Raw genomic sequence first — 14,125 nt, 5'->3', positions numbered from 1 at the left:
CTGATATTTGTCCTTTAATGGTGCTCAAAGCCAACTTCTAGTCTACTTCTCGCTGTAGAAACAGCAGGATCCTGGAAATGGAATAGATGCGTGGAAGCCATCCTTTCTCCTCACACAGATGTATGCCTTCCAGGTACAACGATATATCTTCCGAGAAGAAGATTTCGGTGCTCTCAACATAGTTGAAATCACAGAGTCTGATAGGCCCTGGTTCCTTAACAGCCATGCAGTTAAAACCAGCGATGGTAAAGCAGGATGGAGAGTAGGGCCTTGAGACAGAAGGTCTTCTCGCAACAGTAGTCGCCAGGGAGAGCATCCGCAACCAGGCGTACTAGGTTGGTGTACCAGGAGAGCCAAGGTCAATCTGGGGCAATCAGAATTACTGGAATCCCCTCGGTCTCCACTCTGTGAAGCAGACGTGGTAGTAGCTTTAGCGGAGGAAAGTCATTGATCAGTCGGTACCGAGTCCACGGAGCCACCAGTACGTCTGACACGTATGCCCAAGGGTCTCTTGTCCTGGATATGAATCTCAACGCCTTCCGATTGAGACGGGAAGCCAGGAGACCCACTTCTGGTGTGCCCCATCGCAGGCACAGTAGCCTGAAGACCTCCGGATGCAGCGGCCATTCTCCTGGGTCCACAATCTGGCGACTTATGTAGTCCACCTGCCAGTTCTCCACTCCGGGGATGTAAATGCCCGGTACATGCCGCTCTGCCCACTGAAGAATGTGAGCGACCTCCTGTGCTGAAGCCAAGCTTCTTGTTCCTCTCTGATGACTGACACATGCCACAGCCGTGGCGTTGTCTGACTGGATCCTGATCGGACGCCCTTGAAGTCTCATTGACCATGTGGAGAGGCAAAGCCTGATCGCTCGTAGCTCGAGCACATTGATCAGCAACTTGGATTCCTCCCTCGACTAGAGGCCCTGGGTCGACTGCACGCCCAGTACTCCACCCCAGCCGGTCAGGCTGGCGTCCGTTGTGATCACTGTCCAATGTAGAGGTAGGTATGACTTCCCGGACCGAAGTTCTGGGGATCTCAGCCACCAGAGCAGGGAGTCCCTGACTGGCTCACTCAAATCTGCCAATCAAGGGATAACAGATTTGTCCCATTTCGTCAAGATCTCCTTCTGGTATGAAACTGGGCGTACAGCACTGCCTTGAAGGAGGCCACCATGAGCCCCAGGACTCGCATGCAGAAGCGTAGCGACGACCACCTGCGATTCATCATCTTCCTTTTTGGGGACTACAGATTGGAGCAAAACCCCTGGAACCTTTCCGACTCCGGAACAGGTACTATCACCCCGTGACTTAGCAGGTCCCTTACCGCCCCCATGAGGGCCCCCCAGCGAGCCGGGAGTAAGGGTATGCTGGAAGGGAAGAATCTGTTTGGTGGCCAAGAGAGGGACTCTATCTTGTAGCCAGGGGAAATCAGTTTGCAGGCCCATTGGTTGGACAGCCGGGAGGCCCACCGTGCTGCAAACTCCCAAAGGCGACCTTCATGTGGTAGCACTTTTGCTCGCAGGCTTAGGCCGCGTACACATGCGCGGACTGTTCGCCCAACTTTGTCCGTCCAACAGTTTCGGCAAACAGTCCGCTCAAACTTAGCATGGACGGACATGGCCACACACGACGAACGAACAGTTTGCTGAAACCGTGCGCGATGACGTGAACGGCACGTACGACGGGACGAAAAATACGACGTCCTATACACTGCATTATAGCTTTCGGCGTGAAAATCCTTTCTGAGCATGCGTGCAACTTTGTTTGACGAACAAGCCTACACACGAGCGGACTGTTCGCTGAAACAAGGTTTCAGCGGACAGTTTTACGGAATTTCCGAAAAACCTTGTTCGTCCAACTGTCCGCTGAAACTGTCCGCTGAAAGCCCACACACGAGCGGACTGTCCGCCCAAACACTGTTCAGCGGACAAAGTTGGGCGAACAGTCCGCCCGTGTGTACGCAGCCTCACAGTTCCAGGGACACTTTTGTCCTTCAGAGGTCGTCCTGTCGGGCTGGGGACGTTTAGCCGAAGCCCCGGGGTGGACGGAAATGCCATTTATGAGTGGAAAATGAGGCCCCTTGCCTACGGCGTGGCTCCTTAGTCTTCCTGGTCTGTGGGAGCAAGGTACTCTTCCCACCTGTGGCATTCTTAATGATGTCATCCAACGGGGCTCCAAAGAGCCTGTCACCAAGAAAAAGGTAGATCCGTCAGGGCTTTTTTAGATGCCTGGTCTGTAGACCAGCATTTTAGCCAAATCAGGCGCCTCAGCACCCCTGCTGACACTGAAGCCCTGGATAGCAGAGGAAGTGTATCCAGGGCTGCATCACAAACGTACTTAAGGCCTTGCACTAACTGGTCTGCTAGTTTCACGCAGACAGGAGAAGCCTGTTGCTCCCCCAATTCGCGGTGCCAAAGTTTTGCCCACTCAGTAAGTGTCTGTGACAAGTGCAGAGGCCAGTACTGGTTGCATTGCTGACCCCACAACCGTAAACAAGGAACGGGCCACTGCCTCGGCCTTCCTGTCCGTGGGGTCCTTAAAGGCAGGAGTCCCCTCTACCGGGATCGTGGTTACTTTAACCTGGACACTGGGGGGGGGGGGGTCCATGACCGGAGGAGCCGGCCATTTTTTTTTTTTAAAGAAGGCTCTCCTCAAAAGGGGTAATGCAGCGGCATACTTTTTGGGACCTAAAAGGTCCGCTGCGGTCTACCCCATTCCTTGTATATGAATTTACCGAAATAAGTCAGATACGGAAACACCTTAGATACATGGGCTGGAAATTATTTTTTACCCCCACAGTATTTGCGTATCGATTTTTCAAACGCAATTAAAAAAAAAAAAAATAAAAAAAAAAAATCGCACAGAATTTTTTTTTTTTTTTTTTACAGGTTATCACTTTAGATTTAGAGGAGGCCAACTGCTAAAATTACTGCCCTTGATCTGACCTGCATGGTGCAATTGCTGTTTACATATGACACCAGACCGACGTTCGTGTTCGCATTTGTGGGGGAGGGGGAAGGGGAGGAGAGGACAGTGGTGCTTTTTTTATTATTTATTTATTTTGCTTTTTTTTTTTTTTTTTTTAAACTGTTCCTGTCATTTTTATTTTAATAATTGTTATCTCAGGGAATGTAAATATCCCTTATAATAGCAATAGGTAGTGACAGGTACTTTTTTTTATTTTTTATTGGGGTAGTAGACCCTAGCTTTCTCCTCTAGCCTCAAAGCATCTGACCACACCAAGATCGTTGTGATAAAATGCTTTCCCAATGGTGTTGTTTATATCCGGCAAAATGTAAGTCATGAAATGTTGGTAGCTTCTGGTTTCTTAGGCCATAGACATGATTGGAGCCGTTCTGGTCTACGATCAGCTGCATTCACAAATTCTCTGTTGGGACAGGAGAGCCCGAGAAAACCACGGAAGACGGTGGGAGGGGGAGGCATTTCCTCCCACTGCTTGTAAAAGCAATCTAGAGGCTAATTTAATATAAAAGCAATCATGCAAGATTGCTTTTACATGAAAGCTGACCGTTAGCTGCAAAGAATGATACCAAAATGATACCCAAACCTGCAAGCATCATTCTGGTATAACCACTCAAAATCCAGCAACATACCAGTATGTTGCTGGCCCTTGTTGGGCATATATTGTAATGTTCTTTTTTTCATGCAACCTGTGGGCTGAACGGAAAACAAAAAGATTGATTGGTGGGTATGCCCATCATAAGAATACCGCCCTTCATCCACCCACTTCTAATGATGGGCATACTTGCACCATTTTAGTGAACTGTGGTGGTGAAATTACCTCCTACAGCGATGGAGTCACTGATTTACGTATCGTGAGAGCAAACGCTGTTGCTGTCAGAATAAATAAACCCGTGTTTGCAGCTGAATGGCATACCTGCTAAGCAAATGATGGTTAACAATAAAACAAAGTAATATTACAGTATACCATACCTGCAAAGCAAGTACAGTAAAACATTACCATTCTAAAACACAGTAACAATACAGAGAACAATAGATATAGCACAAAAGAGAGTGAACAATAGAGAGCGAACCTGAGAGAGAAGAAAAAAAATATATATATTTTTGGCTTTTTTTTTTGCACAAACGTTCCAGATAAGGGTCTCTCTGACAGCGTACAGCTGCTGGTTTGGGATGTCTCTTTTGGGCAAAATATAAATATGAAAGCACTGATAAGTTATAATACACTGTTCATTTTCATATAGGACGTTGTAAGTGTTAAAATAAAATGTGTGTGCACAGAAGGACTTGATGGGATGGCTAGTGGGCAGGCCCTGGGTAATGTTGGCGGTCAGGCCTGGGGGGGCCCCAGGCCTAAAGCTGTCTAAGGAGCCCCACAATTTGCGATGGCTGCCCTGATAGCACATAAGCATTCAGCAGAGCCAATTGGAATAAATATACAGACACTTTTTTTGTACCAGCATCTGGCCTTACGCCCAATTATGTATGGTGCCAACAACTGGTCGCTGAGGTCCATCCCTCCGATGTTAAGGTTTTATTTGTGGACACAGATGGGTTTCTCCACAATTAGGAGGTCACCGTAGGAATTTGGTCATATCTGCATGAAGGGAGCACAGAACGAAAATATTCCACGTATCCCTCTGCTTCACTGCTAACAAATTATTAAATTTCAAGCAGGCTCTCTCTCCCCATCTAAGTGAAGATTCTACAAGCCGTTGGGGGAAGCCCTGATGATTAAAGCGCATGGTGCCACATGCGCCAATTCCACAATCAAAAAAGTGACTAAAAAGTGGCACTTGTGTAATAATTGTCTACATACAAGTGGTACCCCTTTCCGAATAAGGCTAACACCAAGTCCCACACAATCTTACCAACGCTCCCTATGTAGTCTGGGCAGTTCTCGGGCTCCACATGACTATCTCTTCCCTCGTAAACCATAAAACTATATGTATAGCCTGTTGCCCTGTCACAGAGCTTATACATCTTGACCCCATATCTGGCACGCTTGTTGGGAAGATACTGTTTGATAGACAAGCGGACAAAAATGTAATCAGGGACTCATCAACGTAGACAACTTGATCGGGAGTAAACAAGGCTGCAAACTGTCGGTTGAAGTGGTTTACGAGGGGTCGAATTTTGTGGAGCCGATCGGATCCAGGGTCACCCCGAGGACGAGTTCATTGTCATTGAAATGCATGAGCCGCAAGATCTGCTCGTATCGTCTCCTGGTCATGGAGGCAGAGAACACGGGCATATGGTGAATTGGGTCAGTGGACCAATAGGACTGCAACTCACTTTTTTTTAACTATACCCATGAGGAGGGATAGGCCCAGGAAGATCTTAAATTCGGAGACCGTAATAGGAATCCAATCTCTGGCAAGGGCCAACTGGGGATTAGCGGCGACGAATTGACCAGCATACAAATTGCTTTGGTCCACAACAGATCTACAGTGCCTTGCGAAAGTATTCGGCCCCCTTGAACTTTTCAACCTTTTGCCACATTTCAGGCTTCAAACATAGATATAAAATTTTAATTTTTTGTGAAGAATCACCAACAAGTGGCACACAATTGTGAAGTGGAACGAAATCTATTGGATATTTTAAACTTTTTTAGCAAATAAAAAACTGAAAAGTGGTGCGTGCAAAATTATTTGGCCCCTTTACTTTCAGTGCAGCAAACTGACTCCAGAAGTTGAGCGAGGATCTCTGAATGATCCAATGTTGTCCTAAATGACTGATGGTGATAAATAGAATCCACCTGTGTGTAATCAAGTCTCTGTATAAATGCACCTGCTCTTTTATAGTCTCAGGGTTCTGTTTAAAGCGCAGAGAGCATCATGAAGACCAAGGAGCACACCAGGCAGGTCCGTAATACTGTTGTGGAGAAGTTTAAAGCCGGATTTGGATACAAAAGTAATTTCCCAAGCTTTTAACATCCCAAGGAGCACTGTGCAAGCGATCATTTTGAAATGGAGCGAGTATAAGACCACTGCAAATCTACCAAGACCTGGCCGTCCCTCTAAACTTTCAGCTCAGACAAGGAGAAGACTGATCAGAGATGCAGCCAAGAGGCCCATGATCACTCTGGATGAACTGCAGAGAACTACAGCTGAGGTGGGAGAGCCTGTCCATAGGACAACAATCAGTCGTACACTGCACAAATCTGGCCTTTATGGAAGAGTGGCAAGAAGAAAGCCATTTCTCAAAGATATCCATAAAAAGTCTTGTCTAAAGTTTGCCACAAGCCACCTGGGAGACACACCAAACATGTGGAAGAAGGTGCTCTGGTCAGATGAAACCAAAATCCAACTTTTTGCCCACAATGCAAAACGATATGTTTGGCGTAAAAGCAACACAGCTCATCACCCTCAACACACCATCCCCACTGTCAAACATGGTGGTGACAGCATCATGGTTTGGGCCTGCTTTTCTTCAGCAGGGACAGGGAAGATGGTTAAAATTGAGGGGGGAAGATGGATGCAGCCAAATACAGGACCATTCTGGATGAAAACCTGTTGGAGTCTGCAAAAGACCTGAAACTGGGACGGAGATTTATCTTCCAACAAGACAATGATCCCAAACATACAGCAAAATCTACAAAGGAATGGTTCACAAATAAACGTATCCAGGTGTTAGAATGGCCAAGTCAAAGTCCCGACCTGAATCCAATCGAGAATCTGTGGAAAGAGCTGAAAACTGGTGTTCACAAACGCACTCCATCCAATCTCACTGAGCTCGAGCTGTTTTGCAAGGAAGAACGGGCAAGAATTTCAGTCTCTCGATGTGCAAAACTGATAGAGACATACCCCAAGCGACTTGCAAGGCACTGTACAGAGATCTGTGAAAAACAGCGACTAAAAATCAAGTGATGTAGAATCAACTGTGTACATAATATAACTGGGTACTAACATTTATAGGTAAAGTTGATCCGGGGAAAATCCGATTGACTCTCGGGGGATCAGGAAGGAATTTTTTCCCCTGCTTTAGCAAATTGGATCATGCTCTGCTGGGGTTTTTTGCCTATGGGTATAGAATTGGGTATATGGGCTGGTATGATATTTGATAGAGAGATATATATTTGTGGTTGAACTGGATGGACTTGTGTCTTTTTTCAACCTGACTAACTATGTAACTGTTTTCACCTGAATTCTGGATTGGCCAGTGAATGAGCAGGAAGTACGGGTGCTGCAGAAGTGGTGGGCTCAGAAATTCGGATTAGCATATGCAGCAGGAAGGACACTATGGGCTTGATGGGCCTGCGTTCAGGGCCGTCTTTAGCGCAGGGCAAACGGGGCACCTGCCCTGGGCCCAATGTTTGTAGGGGGGCCCGCATTGCTACCCGCGAATTGGGGCCTCAATGAAGGTTTTGCAGAGGACACGGGACGGGAGGCTGTATTCCCGTGCTAGCCAGCTGAGAGGGGGCGGGGACGGGAGCTCCACTGACGCTCTGACCCCGCCCCGTGCAGTCTGTATGCTCGGAACAGAGCGGCTGTAGTGAGAGCCAGTGATCGGAGTGGGAGCGTCAGTGGAGCTCCCGGCCCCGCCCCCAGACCTCTGTATTTCCCAGCCAGTATAGAGAAGGCGGGGCCGGGAGCTCCACTGACGCTCCCACTCCGATCACTGGCTCTCACTAGTCGCTCTGTTCCCAGCATACAGGCTGCACGGGGGCGGGGTCAGAGCGTCAGTGGAGCTCCCGGCCCCGCCCCCTCTTAGCTGGCTAGTGCGGGAATACAGCCTTCCGTGTCCTCTGTGCACTCTGCAAAACCTTCATTGGGGCCCCAATTCACGGGTAACGGGGCCCCCCTACAAAGCATCAGTAGAGCTCCTGGCTGTTGTAGTGAGATCAGAGAATGGAAGCCCGCCCACATACCTCTAAATGTATGTAGTGTGTTTGGATGCCCAGGTATGTCCTTACACCCATAAAATGCCTGACTGCTTAAGCTGTCTTAACCCTGAGCTGTGTTATTCAACTGTCAAGCTGTGGGTTGCTGAAAGTTCTCTGACTGTCTCCTGCAGTATGTCGGCACTCTCTGACACTCTCCTGCAGTATGTCGGCACTCTCTGACACTCTCCTGCAGTATGTCTGCACTCTCTGACACTCTCCTGCAGTATGTCTGCACTCTCTGACACTTTCCTGTAGTATGTGTATTAATGTGCCCCTTTACTTGCTCAATTATTTAGGATTGCTCCACTGCTCAGTGATAGGTAATGATGTGCATTAATCTGTAGCAACCAATCAGCGAACAGTAGTGATCTGCTTTAATCTCTAGCAGCCAATCAGTAAGTGGTAATGATTTGCATTAACCTTTAGCAACCAATTGGCAAGCAGAAATTATGTGTTGTAACCTCTGGCAACCAACCAGCGAGCAGTAAGGATAGGCTGTAACCTCTGGCAAACAATTGCAATCACTGCGTGATCTGCTGCAGTAAACTGATTTTGAGTCTACCTGCTATTTTTTGTATGTCTCAGAATGGAGCCCCCCCCAAGAAAATGTTTGTCCAGGGCCCAATCAAAATTAAAGACGGCCCTGCCTGCATTTGTCTTCTTGGTGGCTGCGGGACACTAGTTGTGCTAGACACCTTAACAGCTTGAACTGCATTTATGGGACTCGCCACATCACCAAATGTTACTTGCAGTGCTGGATGTTTGACCAGGATGTACTAGGCTGCTGGTGCTTGCCAGCTCACCAGAAGTATGAGCGGCACGAGTACTGGCTCTCTGCTCCATACGAGAGCCCTGCGGTTCTTGCACCTCAACAACAGAAGAATTACGGGGTCAGGTATGCCTGACCTTGCAGGGACCACTACTCCGCCGTCAGAGCTATCTGTCTACTGGTTCGTATTCTGAGCCTGAATCTGACAGATGCAAGACTTCAACTTCACGCTCATCTGTCGGGCTCAGAAACGTGTAGGTCTCTTCACTACCGTACTTTCGATTGGACATTTTGGCCTCTAAATTTACTGGTACATTAGCACGACCCACAGAAAAAAATAAAAAAATAAAAAAAGGAGCACCTGACTGTCAGCGACTGCTTCAAAAGCTATAAAAAAACAAAACTAAAAAAAAACGTTGGCATTAGCAGGGATCAGGTCTGACTCTGCGAATGCTGCAGTTATGCGTTTAGTAAGGGATAGTGATCGATTGATACTGCACTCGGATGGAAGGGCTAAACGCAGGTGCTAGCAGGTATCTGGGCTGATCCCGCTAACTATTGGGGAAGCTAATATAGTTCTGATCAGATCAAAGATATTGATCCGTTCAGACATTATACTACTGAGGTAGGTGTATGGTGCGTGCATTGGAGTTAGCACTACTGGCACTAATCTGACACTGCCTGGGGCGACCCAAACCCTGACACTAAAACCTAACTGATATCACCTGCCGGGTGATCAGGGGGTTAAACCATTATTTATGTAAAATACGGCGGGTGCCCTGACACTAAAAATAACTGGCCAGCATCACCCATGACACTAATACGGTGATCAATGGCAACCGAGTGATCAAAGGGTTAAACCTTTATTGGGGGGGGGTCCCTAGACATTTCTGGGTCTACTACTAAGTACCCCAACACTGATTATTGTCACAAATGACACCAGTACATTGATCAAAGAAAAATAAGGACACTGCACTGGGTGACACAGTGGCAGGGAGTGAAGGGGTTAACTGGGGGGTGACAAGTGTGCCTTTGTATACTGTGTCAGTGTAGTGTTGGTGCAATATACTATGAGATGTCTTCTCTCCTCTCTCTGGAACGAAAAGTGTTCCACAAAAGGGAGATTACATCACTTTCCCTGTCTGTTTTTACACTTAAACAGGCAGGGGAAGGATTTCATTCGCCAAAACCGAACACCAGGTGCAGGCCAGAAATCACTGGCCTGGGCCTGGAGACTGATCAGTTCTGAAGCAAATCCAATCGTTTTGCGCACCTGGCGCAAGGCAACTTCACTTCACCCAGCCAAACCAATGTGCCGCAGTACAACTGCGCTGGCTGGTCTGGAACTGGTTAAACAAATGCCAACCTTTCTTCCTGTGGCATGGAGTGTGTATGAAATAATATACAGGGGGCAAGAAAAAGTATGTGAAGCCATTGAAAAGTGGTTGTTAACCCACTGTACTAATATAGTGTTATCCCCTCTGTATCATAACATTTGTCCCGAACAGATTTCGCAGCAAAAAAAAAAAAAAAAAAAAAAAAAAAAAAAAAAAAGCATGGAGACATGGATGGATGGGGGAGTTTGCTTTGTATACTAAAAATTAAGTTCAAGGCATTTTTGCTTTGTGGTGCTCAGATGCAGTGTAGTTTCACTTTAAAGTAGTTGTAAAGTCAAAATAAGCAATAACTGACATCCATCTATCTGTCTTATCAAGATATAAAGTACTGTGCCCGCTTTTTTTAAATTATAATCCTAAACACCTTCTCGCTCAGCACCTCGGTGCTGTCACATGTCTACCTCCGCTCTTCTTCCTCAATCAAGGAGAGTGGCGGGAGGGGCCAAGATTCCCCTCTGTTGTCAGCTGGCCAGCAGAGGGAGGTCACGTGACGGCACATCTGTGCTGTGTAAAAAAGGTATTTAAGGTTCGAATTTTTAAAAACAGACACATAGTACTTTATATCATGATAAAACAGAGGGGATGGCAGTAACTTATAAATGTTATTTTCCAGCCACAGAGAAGAGCCCCAGGAGGCTTTGGAACTGATGGGCAGGGAGGGAGAGGCTCTGAGCAGAGAGCAGGATGATGGAGGCACGTAAACTGACTACAGTATCATGGATCAGCAGCCATGATTACGGTGGTCAGCACACACGGGTACACCGGCACAGGCAGGATCAACCGGGTATTTTACAGCATTGAAAAGGGACAAATTGCACAGCACAAGCATTATGTTATAGAATAGATTATAGCTTAAAGGAACAGAAGCTCTTTTTTTTTCTCCTTTTAGGGTTACAACCGCTTTAATCTCTGTAACAGAAGTCTGACAGAGGTTCTAACCTTTCTAACCTGTGTTGCAGACAGATTTTATTTGTTACATTGGCCCCGCTTGTTCCAATGCAAGTTAACCATATACCAGAATTGTAAGATCATTGTGGAAGTGGAGAATCAATGTTGCAGTCATCCCTACTACAGCGATCATTGCTTTCTTCTGGGTCCAGTGCTGAGTGGCTGCCCTGCTGCATAATGAAAACAGAGGGTCACTCCCTTAATATAGGCACCATACAGATAACATCTATTTCTCTCAATGATTGCAACACGTCCTCTGATTGGATAAAGCAGAGATGTGGGGTGATGACTTCATAATCACCATGAGAACAATCTTTGAGAAAAATACAAGGTGCTCGGTGAATAACGACAATACCAAGCGGGTGCAGCCTTTGTTCACTATGTAGCAGGGCAGTCACTCAGCACAAAACCAGAAGAGAACAGCGATTGTGGTAGTAGCAGTGCCTGCTACAGTGATTCTCTGTTTTCACAGCAGTCCCACAGGTAAGGCCCCTTTCACACAGGCGGACTGTATGTCCTTTTTTCATCCATTTTTCGGATGAAAAAAAACGGATATACATGTATCCCTATGGGATAGCGGATGTCAGAGGATGACCAACCGATGACATCAGTCTCCGCTTTGCTCCGAAACTGATGACGGAGGAAAATCCAATTTTTTCCCCATCCGTCTGCAGATTGGATGAAAATGGGCCAACGGTCCGTTTTCATCCCATCCCCCCCCCATAGAGGAAAGCGGAGATCTGACCGGTCCATTTCTGCACAGTGTGCGTGGAGCACACTGTGCAGAAGTGTTTTTTGTTTTGCAGAACTGCTTTTTTGTTTTCAAACACAAACTTGATACACCATCTTCATAGGTTCATGTGGAGTCATTCTCTATGTAATCAGAGCTCAGAAAATCTCCAGTCACAGCAGCTGAGATAGATAGATAAATCTCTCTAATATCACATACAGATAGATATTACACACACACACACACATAAAAAAATTAAAATAAATCAAACACAGATAGATATTACACACACACACACACACACACACACACACAACAAAATAAAAATAAATCACAGACACACACACACCTATATAGAGATCTAACACACAAGGCCCAGTGACAACAGTGTAATGTGCACTGAGCCTAGCTGGGAATTTTGGTTTCACTTCAGAAGCCTATGACTGTGCAAAGTGGTGCAGAGAGGCCTGAGGATGCCATGTAACCACCCAGGCTCTGGCTTTCCAGCAGCCTCAGTCATGCCCAGCACTAGCCATGCCAGTAGGGCTCCTGCCTCCTCCTATAAGACCACATAGAGGGGGGATGAGGTGGGCTCTCCCTCTGTTGCCTCTGACACAGTACACAACACACACTACATATTCAGTGACCCGACACACAGCCTTGTGGCTGCCCGCTCCCGGCATGCCCCCGAAGCATACAAGCTTCTTGGTTATCTTACTCAGCTCGTCCTGGGCAGCGGCGGCAGCAGAAGCGGCAGAGGAGGGCACAGCAGCAGCCATGTTCACCGGTAGTGCGAGCAGAGGGCGGAGGCAGTGGGCGGGGCCTGCTCGGGTGCTGCTTTCTTTTTCTTCTTCTTCTCTCAGTCACATACTGGCTTCTAATAGCACTGAGCAGGCGCGCTGCTTGAATGAGCCTTGTGCATGGCTATGAGAGAGCTGTCCTCTACATCTCTGCACATGTGCACAGCACGGTGTTCTTTTATTTGGTAGTAGTATATATTTAGAAAGAGCTCGTCAGTACAGCCCCTCCGCCTACTCAAACCTTTTTAGTCAATGGGGTTGGCAAAATGCAATCTACAGAATGCACTCAGGTTTTAGTCAGGCAGCTGTTAAAGTCTACGTCAACTCTGACGATATATTTCTTTTATTTGCTCCCTTTTGGTTTGTCAAAGTAGAACTAAAGGAAAAACTTCTTTTTTTTTTTTTCATTTTGGATAAGGAAAGAGAGGCTTATAACTCCTGTCAGGTTTGTATTTGCCATATTTGTCCCTTTGGGGAAAATCCCCTTCACTTCCTGTCTCATAGCCAAACAGGAAGCAAAAGGAAATCCCTGCAAATCAATGGAAATCCCTGGTTGTCACTAGAATTAATTTCCCCATTGGAAGCTTTCCCCTCTGTCCTTGCTTGTTTAGACTTGCATTTGGGGGTTGTCTGGTATCCGTCGATACCGGGCATATCATGCATGTCTTTTGGCCATATTACAAGACTGGCAGATTATTGTTCCCCTTGGAATATATATTGGAATGAATATATAGACATATATATATATATATATATATATATATATATATATACAGTGGGTATTGGAATATATAAATATCGATACCGTGGGTATTGGAATATATATATATATATATATATATATACACCCCTCACATTTATGTAAATATTTTATTCTAACTTTTCATGTGACAACACTGAAGAAATGACACTTTTCTACAATGTGAGTGTACAGCTTGTATAACAGTGTAAATTTGCTGTCCCCTCAAAATAACTCAACACACAGCCATTAATGTCTAAAAAGCTGGCAACAAAAGTGAGTACACCCCTAAGTGAAAATGTCCAAAATGGGCCCAAAGTCTCAATATTTTGTGTGGCCACCATTGTCATGTGACTCGTTTGTGTTACAAGGTCTCAGGTGTGAATAGGGAGCAGGTGTGTTAAATTCGGCTTCATTGCTCTGACTCTCTCATACTGGTTACTGGAAGTTCAACATGGCACCTCATGGCCAGTACCAGTCTAGCTGGATTGCATTGTGTTCTGCTTGACCATAGGTGGCGCTCTCATCTCTGGCAGGTGCTAGAACGCAGTCCAGTTAAGTGCATTGAGTGCCAGTTCTTTCTCGGAACCAGCTCAGTGTCCCCAAAGCACGCCCCCATGTTGAGGGCACATGGCCTGGTACGGCTCAGGAGGGGGGGCCACTCGCTTGTCCCCACCCCATTTCCTGACCGGCCGGGTTGCGTGCTCGGATAAGGGTTGATATGGACCTGGGGGGGGGGACCCCCATGCTGTTTTTTTGGCATAAGGCTTCCCCTTTAAGTCCATACCAGGTGACGGGGCCAGCGACGCATCATTCGCTGGTCCCGGCTACCTGCAGCCACGCTCAAAATGAACGGACTTTCCTCCGTGTGT

General features: G+C 46.7%; 1 protein-coding gene across 2 annotated transcripts in view; it reads right to left on the bottom strand.

The window, feature by feature from the left end:
• Positions 1-12,599, bottom strand: part of ECPAS (Ecm29 proteasome adaptor and scaffold) — a 182,526-nt gene extending 169,927 nt beyond the window's left edge. For both annotated transcript variants that reach the window (XM_077475350.1, XM_077475351.1), the window contains exon 1: positions 12,433-12,599. In XM_077475350.1, coding sequence (XP_077331476.1) covers positions 12,433-12,493 — 61 coding nt within the window. In that variant the 5' untranslated portion in view covers positions 12,494-12,599. The remainder of the gene's footprint in view (positions 1-12,432) is intronic.
• Positions 12,600-14,125: the final 1,526 nt, after the last annotated feature.

This window comes from Lithobates pipiens, unplaced genomic scaffold (assembly GCF_037356315.1).
Source record: "Lithobates pipiens isolate NorthernLeopardFrog02 unplaced genomic scaffold, aLitPip1_a1.2 Scaffold_13, whole genome shotgun sequence".
Taxonomy (NCBI): Eukaryota; Metazoa; Chordata; class Amphibia; order Anura; family Ranidae; genus Lithobates; species Lithobates pipiens.
This window is presented reverse-complemented; position numbering and strand designations above follow the sequence as displayed.